At 51.2% G+C, this 8,337-nt stretch overlaps 1 protein-coding gene across 2 annotated transcripts; it reads right to left on the bottom strand.

The window, feature by feature from the left end:
- Positions 1-233: 233 nt before the first annotated feature.
- Positions 234-6,469, bottom strand: NTAN1 (N-terminal asparagine amidase). Of its 2 annotated transcripts, XM_066330297.1 has the most exons (10): positions 6,336-6,469; positions 5,395-5,497; positions 5,242-5,307; positions 4,619-4,727; positions 3,648-3,721; positions 2,452-2,505; positions 1,671-1,724; positions 1,060-1,157; positions 753-866; positions 234-545 (listed from the first exon to the last, which is right to left on the bottom strand). In XM_066330297.1, exons 1-10 carry the CDS (start codon positions 6,414-6,416, stop codon positions 366-368), a joined length of 933 nt encoding a protein of 310 aa, XP_066186394.1. In that variant the 5' UTR covers positions 6,417-6,469; the 3' UTR covers positions 234-365. The 2 variants fall into 2 exon arrangements, with proteins under 2 accessions (XP_066186394.1, XP_066186396.1); XM_066330299.1 differs by lacking the exons at positions 3,648-3,721; positions 4,619-4,727.
- Positions 6,470-8,337: the final 1,868 nt, after the last annotated feature.

Genomic DNA, 8,337 nt, shown 5'->3' with positions numbered 1-8,337 from the left:
CAAGTTATTGTTGAAGGACACTTCCCTACATTCCAGCAAGCTCTTTCTTTCCCTGTGTGTGCAAAATCATTCAGTGAAGTGCAGTGACTCACCTTGGCAGTCTCCAGCATTGCCACCTCTCTACCTGTGCCCATCAAATTACTGCACTGGAGCAACAGAACCTAAACAAAGCCAAATTCTTACTTCAAAGAAACCCTGAGTTCTACATAAGTAATGCAGAAAAAGCAAGTCACTTCTATCAAAATATTTTATTTTGAAAAGCACAGGAACAATGGTATTTGTGACCAGCAATATGCTATTTGCAACAAATTGCTCTTCTTGCAAGATGATATTTCCCTAAAGCAGTTGTGAGGGCGGGTTCCAGGTTAGATTTTGTCAGAACAAACCTGTTCCCACAACCCTTGTTCATTTTTTTTGTAGATGCGAGGTTTCCTGTCGGGGAACAGGGACCGAGAGGGAAATGGATGTTCTTTGAGAAATGTTAATGTAGATCTAATGTGGGAAACAAAGTGGGGGGGCTCAGCCAGGGGTGACGTGGAAAGGTTCTGAAAAAGAAGATGGAAGCAAGAGCTGCTTGACATTGAGGATACAGAATTCTCATTATCCTGCCCTTCTGGATGGGTATTCCCCACCCTCCCAGGGACTGCAGTGCTCTGGGAAAAGTTCTGACAGCCTACAACACTGATCTCTCTATTCAGCTAGAAAGCAAAATAAAACCCCAAAAAACCCCAAACCCAGTTTGTTTCAGGTACCTGTAAAATCTGTGCATCATCTTGTTCCAGCCAGAAATCCACGTGTGGGAAAGGCCCCCAGAAGTAAGGCCCAATCCGGAGCTGTTCTGTCTTGGCATCGTAGATGTTGGTCAGCTGTAAGGACACAGGGAGGTGCAGAGGCACAAGGAGAGCTGCCCTCAGCCTGCTCCCCTCCAAGTGCCCTGACAAACAGCCTGAAATGCTAACAGCAAACCCAGAGCCCAGAGGCAGAGAGTGAAAAGGGTATTTCCCTCAAATCTGGGATGTTTCATTGCCCCTAACTGGTCTCCATGCTCATTTTACTCACTGGTGCTCCTGTTAAAACGTGGGCTGAACGCAGGTCCTCATCTGGCCCTTTTTCTGGGAAGGTTGCTGGGAAAATCTCTGCTGTTTTAACATTCACAGCTGGTAGGAAACAGAGATTAAATACAGTAAGAATTGATTGTTTCGAGGCACTTCTTTACAACAACCACATCCTCACAATATTGTGTTATAGAACTGCAGAACCCAGCACACACTGGTATTTCTCAGAGCTCAGGCCTGCAATAGCACACTTCTACTTCATTTCCTTTGGCAGCATTTCAATATTCCAGACATCAGTGAACTAATTAGAAAAAAACACTGAGTAATCCAAGAGAAGAAGATTAAATTCTAAGCACAAACTTCGTGCAGTAGCTTGGTGCTGATAAACTCTTAAGTGCAGTTAAAGAAAAAAATCTGTTTGCATTTGTACACAGCCTCTTCCATGTGTGCATCTCCCCAGCTGTGGCACCACAAGAAATGCATTTTTACCTGTGCCTCTGACAGCACTGTGCAACTTTTAGGGTGGACTTTCCTCAGTCATTAGAAGCAGCCCATTTACTATTAGAATCTGAAATGCAATCCACTGAAAGAAAATTCAATTCTAATTTAACTCACCTATTCCATAAATGATTGGAAAGTGAATATCCTGTTCTTCTCTGTCATTGAGTTCTGTAACGAAGAAAAAGAAGTCAAACTTGTAGGGCTTTGGATTTCAGTCTGAGCAGCATTTATTTCACTGTATGTTATTGGAGAGCAAGAGATCTGACGTTGCACAAGAGAAAAAAACAAGGAAGCTTGAAAGAAATACAGGAAAGGTGGCAGAGGTCAGTAACAACACGTGTGGGACTTGGAGCTGTCTCCTAAAAGAAGAGCCAGCTCCAGCCAGCTGCTCCTGCTTCTGCATGGACAATTCACAGGAAAAAACCACAGTGCAGGGCCACCACAATGCCAAGGCTCAAAGATGTGAGCCACCAACACCTCTGACACGGAAAGAGCATGGAAATGTGACCTCAACATGATACAAAGAAAAGGAAATAAACTTCTCCACACGATGTCACACACACTGAACTGACTGAAGTTCATGGATTACCCAGCAGAACAAAGGTCTGTAAGTGCCCCTCTCAGGTGTAGGATATCCACAGGTACAGAGCCTGTTCCCTGGGATGAATGTGCCAAAATGTCCTGGCCATGATTTTGAGCTGGTTGCAGTGCAGCAGCACTTGGTAAGGAGCAAATCCCCCCAGCACTGGCTCTCTGACATCACCACACACAGCAGCAGTAAAACTGAAAATTACACATCAGTACAGAGGACTTCTTTCTTACAGGACAGAGAAAAAGCCATGTCTGAGCAGCCCTCTGCCCTTTTATTTCAGGACCCAAGGGAACATTTTCTTACCTGTTACACAGAAAGTCACTAAATGAACATCCTCTGGCTGGAGGTCAAATGCTCCTGTGATGACAAGGACAGCAAAAATGTCAGTGAGTGGTGGCAGGGGACTGCTGCCTGGGGCTGGGGGGCACACACCTAAACCCCTGCCCCAGGTAGGGCCACACTGCAAAATGCCTTCTGTACATTTGCTTCAGATTAACAGGAACTTACAGACAGGGGCCACTTGTCACAGCAAAACTCTGCTAAGAAAGTGCCACTTACTCCTACTGACACTGGTTTAGCTCTGGCATCACATCAGCTCTGCTCTGCTATACATTCAGCAGCTTATATTTAAACGTTTTTTTCCTAAAATGTTACATATATAGTGAACAAACCCAGTCTTTCATTAACTAGAAATCAGTTCTGCCTTTCACCATCCCAAACACCAGAAGCAAAACCTATTTTTGTTTGAGGTTCTGACAGCAATACGGCGTTATTGATTCAAATTGTACCTTGAGGCATGAAAAACAGAAGGTTAAAGCTACCCAAAATACTCTGTTCTGCACAGAACTCTGACATAACACACACCAGGTGTCACAGTCACAAGGCCTTTGGTTTCTCTTTTTGGTTTACCCCCTTAAACAGCTCCCTCCAATCCTCCTCCCCATTCCCCTGGGGCAGAGGCCTCTCCAGAAGGGACAAGGTGCTTAGCACAGGTACTTCACACCTCCAGTTGTGAGTAAAGCACTGCCATCGCTCCTCGGGATGATGGATTTTATACACAGACCTGGCATTTTTCATTTGACGATTCCAAACAATAATTAAATTTTACCTCCTCACGTTAAGGTAAGAACTGAATGGTAACTAATGAGTGAATCATCCACATGTACAGATTTAGAGAGTGACAACACTTGCCCGAGGTCCCACAGAGGATGAGCAGGACTCAAAGCCCAGCTGAACTGCAGCCAGCTCTCCCCAGGTGAGCAGGAGCCAGGGAGAAGTGACAGATGAGACCCAGGCACTGACCATGGGCAAGCCCCAGCAGCCCAGCCCCTCTCCACACCAAGTCCTCAGGCACAGAAAAAGACCCTTCAAAGTGAATCCATTTCTTTCCAGTAAACGACTGGGGACTCAGACTACAAACAAACTCTACCCAAAATCCAGCCAGAACTATTTTTTTGTTTGTTTTTTTGGACATGAGAGTGGAAAAAACGTGAACTTACTAAGAAGCTGATTAGTAAGTTTTTGTGATAACTGCCTATCATCATTGAAACCTCCAACTAGGTGCACTTCCAGCCTGACAGAGATGGAATAACAGGAAACAGCAATTAAAAAGACATCTCAAAATGAATAGCTTTACAAAATAATCCCCAGCCCAAATTGCAAAGTGATCATTAGAGAAGCTTCACTTATTACAATCACATGCACCAAGCTGGTTTGCATTACAAAGCAAGTTATGACAATTCCATTCTGAAAATTTCAGGGGTCACCCAGGAAATGGCACAGGAACAAGCTTGAAGAGGCATCAAATACATGCAGCTCTAACCCAGGAGCATCTCTGGTTTGGACTGAACTTTGTAATCATCTTTCAATTAATTAAAGCTTGAAGATTTTTGTTCCCATGACCTCCTCACAAATATTCTGGACCATGCAGCAAGGTTCTTCTCCAAGCAGTGTCTATGTAAAGTCCTCACAATCACGAATCTAAGTTCATGAATTAGCTTTTGTTAACAAACTACAGGGGCAAAAACTCCACATCCAGAGAGAAGCTTGTCTGCTAAATTCTGTTTCAGAGCTTTTACCCACTGTCCTGTCCTCCACATGATTTTTTTTTTTTTTTTAATGTGGACCTATAAAATTCCCTGATGGATTGTCAGATGCCGAACAGAATCTAAAAACACTCTGAAAGGAAAAATAAAATATAAACTTCAAACCAGTTATATGGAAAATCTCCAACAAATGCTAAATGGGAAACAAACCCTATGGTGGCATTTTACAGAGACACTCTTCAGAACAGAACCCTGCTTTACACGACTGCTAAAAACACCCCAAAACCATCATCCAGGAGGTGATTTCCCCTTTGCATGCTGCTGATCGCATTTCCTGCACAATTCCCTGGGGTGAAGCCCACGGGTCACCTCACAGCTCCCTGCCCAGCTGCAGCAGCAGGAGACAAGGAGGGAGCAGAGCTGACCTGCCACAGCCCGTGGAGCTGGAGAAGGACTTCACTGAGCTCATGATGAGGGACACCTCGGCCGCGGTGTCGGCGCCGTCGCAGTGCGTCAGACACGTGGCCCCGCTGCCTGGGGAAGGACAACGGGGACTCAGGGACAGTGGCAGCAGCAATGCAGCCCCCCAGTGCTGCAGGGGACAGCTGCACCACTGCTGCAGGGCTGCCCCACCAGCAGCAGCCTCTGCACGGGCCGTCACAGAAGCAGCACGGCTCCCCTGAGGGGTACAAGGGGAAAGCTAATGTCAGAAATCCCGGCACACAGTAGTGAGGATCTTCCCACAAATTCCACCTCTGCCCTGCCCAAACCCCACGCTGCCCTGCTGGGCACAGCCCAGGGCTGCAATGGCACTGGACATAGGTGCAGAGCAAGTTAAAATGTGCTCATGGGGCAAGGAGAGTGCTGAACCTCTGACACTAAACACCCCAAACCTCTCAGAGAGTCTTTAGTTAACACATCGTGTGACTTCCAGGAATTCAGGTTTGCATTAACGCAACTGTGATTTAATTTATTAATGCCACATAAACCAGTGCTAATTCCTTATTTCAGGGGTACAAGCTTTACTCTGAACAACCTCTAGAGATACCTGTGTGTCGGAGCACAACTATGTGGCAGGTAGTGGCATCATCTGATCCAAGAATGGAAACAGAACCTATTTTAAAGGAGGAAAACACTGTAAGAACTCGGCTTTCACAATCACTGCTTCAGCACGAGAAGAAATGTTTATGTTCCTACCCACCATCTTTAGGGGTAGTCACTGCAAACTCTCTCTGCTGGACATAGAGAAGGCCTCTGGGTTCCACAATCTGAGCAGGCTGACTTCTCAGAAGTTTTGCCTTTTCCTAAAGACAAACGATAACAGATACTACAGTGGCTGAATTCTCAGGTGTATCCGTTACTTCACAGAAACATCACCTCTGAAAAGCAAAGGGACTCAGGTCAGAGAGAAACATGTGTGTTTTGTATTACAGAGTATTCTGAAGTTTGAAAGGTTTTTTTGCTTTCCTGACACTGATCACGTCAATAGTTAAAACTCATCATCCCAGAGAGACACAAAACACCTTTCCCTGTTGTATGGACCATAAAATGAAGACACAATAAAAAGCATTTGGACTGGGCAAAGATTACATTAGGTAACACCAGAACTCATCTTGGAAGTTTAATCAGAACAGGAAACTTGGAATATACAAGTTTCAGTCTTTTAGAGCCATAATCCATAATATTTATTTTGCACTTATCAAAATGCTGTTATTCATTAGCTTGACTGGTGTGTGGAAAACCCGGATTCATCACAGACCTGCTGGGAACGAAGTGAATTTCCATTCCGGGCTCAAAAAAAAACCCACTTCACAGCTTTATCAAATTCACCCTGGTTTTCTGCATAACCTCAGGGTCAGTAAGGGAACCCGTCGGACGGGAAAAACAGCTCCCAGGGCAGCTCTGCTCACACTCCGCCGTTAAATCCTAGCATTTACACCCCGGGAGCACGGTCAGCACCTTCCTCAGAGTGACTTTACGGCCGGTTTTTGTCCTTTCCCGCAGACAGGCCCCGGCCCCGGTGTCTTTATGCCCCGTGTACCGCGGCCCCCGTTAGCAGAGGGCTCGGGGCAGGAGCCGCCCGTGCCCGGGGCCGCTCGGGGCCGCGGCTCCAGGGCCGCCCCCGCGCCTTCTCCCCCTCACCTCGAGGTGCGGGTGTGCGCGGATCATGTCCCCCGTGGGCCGGGCCAGGTCCACCCGCACTCCGTTCACCAGCAGCGGCATCTCTGCCAGCGCCGGGCCCGGGCCCCGAGGCGGCTCCGCGCTCCCCTCAGGCCGCGCCGCGGGGGCCGCCGGGAAAGCCGGCCACAGCCCCGCCCGGGGGACGGGAACGGGATGGGAACGGGAAACACGGCCACAGCCCCGGCCGGGGGACGGGAACGGGATGGGAACGGGAACGGGAACGGGATGGGAACGGGAACGGGAACGGGAAACACGGCCACGGCCCCGCCCGGGGGACGGGAACGGGATGGGAACGGGAACGGGAAACACGGCCACGGCCCCGCCCGGGGGACGGGAACGGGATGGGCACGGGAATGGGAACGGGAATGGGAACGGGAAACACGGCCACAGCCCCGCCCGGGGGACGGGAACGGGATGGGAACGGGGATGGGAACGGGGAAAGCAGGCCCCGCCCGGGGGACGGCACCGGGATGGGAACGGGGATGGGAACGGGAAACCAGGCCACTGCCCCGCCCGGGGGACGGCACCGGGATGGGAACGGGAAACACGGCCCCGGCCTCGGCACGGCACCGGGATGGGAACGGGGATGGGAACGGGAAACACGGCCCCGGCCTCGGCACGGCACCGGGATGGGAACGGGAAACCCGGCCACTGCCCCGCCCGGGGGACGGCACCGGGATGGGAACGGGAATGGGAACGGGAAACACGGCCACGGCCCCGCCCGGGGAACGGGAACGGGATGGGAACGGGAATGGGAACGGGAATGGGAACGGGGAAAGCAGGCCCCGCCCGGGGGACGGCACCGGGATGGGAACGGGGATGGGAACGGGAATGGGAACGGGAAACCAGGCCACTGCCCCGCCCGGGGGACGGCACCGGGATGGGAACGGGAAACCCGGCCCCGGCCGGGGGACGGCACCGGGATGGGAACGGGAATGGGAACGGGGATGGGAACGGGAAACCAGGCCACTGCCCCGCCCGGGGGACGGCACCGGGATGGGAACGGGAAACCCGGCCCCGGCCTCGGCACGGCCCCGGGATGGGAACGGGAAACACGGCCACAGCCCCGCCCGGGGGACGGCACCGGGATGGGAACGGGAAACACGGCCACAGCCCCGCCCGGGGGACGGGAACGGGATGGGCACGGGAAACCCGGCCCCGGCCTCGGCACGGCACCGGGATGGGAACGGGGATGGGAACGGGGATGGGAACGGGAAACCAGGCCCGGGAATGGGGATGGACACGGGAAAACACACCCCGGGGATGGGAACGGGGATGGGAACGGGGAACACGGCCACAGCCCCGCCCGCGGCACGGCACCGGGGATGGGAACGGGGATGGGAACGGGAACGGGGGTGGGGATAGGGATGAGGGAACACGGCCCCGGGATGGGGATGGCACCGGGGGAACGCGGCCCGGGGATGGGGATGGGACTGGGGGCCGGGGCCGGGAAAACACGCCCCGGGGGAACACGGCCCGGGGCTGAGGGAAACACGCCCGGCCTCAGCAGCCCCGCCTGAGGATTTTAACGCGGTCACCTGCAGAGATTCCCCCGTCTCCCGAAACTGCGGGGCATCCTTAAGTTGTGGTATGAAATAATAACACCCATAAAGCCACAAATTTACAAGTCACTGAGTTAGTAAGGTTGGAAAACGCCTCTGAGATCATCGAATCTAACCTCTATCTGAACGCCACTGTGTCAACTGTACCGTGGCATGAATTACCCCACACAGGCTTTCATTAAATGCCTCCAGGGACAACTGTTTTTCCTTAAAGACCAGGGGTTTTTAAGGTCCCTTCCCCTACCCAGGCTGTTCTATAGCATAGATTCCATAACGGAATAAAATGCTTTGTTCAAAAGATACGCTGCATTTCTCAGGAGACAAAACTGCACCTCGGGAGGAGCACTCCTCTCACAGCTGTTGGTATTTAGTCTCTTTAACCAAACACCAGCACCTGCCAG

Source organism: Sylvia atricapilla, chromosome 15 (genome assembly GCF_009819655.1).
Source record: "Sylvia atricapilla isolate bSylAtr1 chromosome 15, bSylAtr1.pri, whole genome shotgun sequence".
In the NCBI taxonomy this organism is placed as follows: Eukaryota; Metazoa; Chordata; class Aves; order Passeriformes; family Sylviidae; genus Sylvia; species Sylvia atricapilla.
The sequence above is the reverse complement of the archived record's forward strand: the minus strand, read 5'-3'. Positions and strand labels throughout refer to the sequence as shown.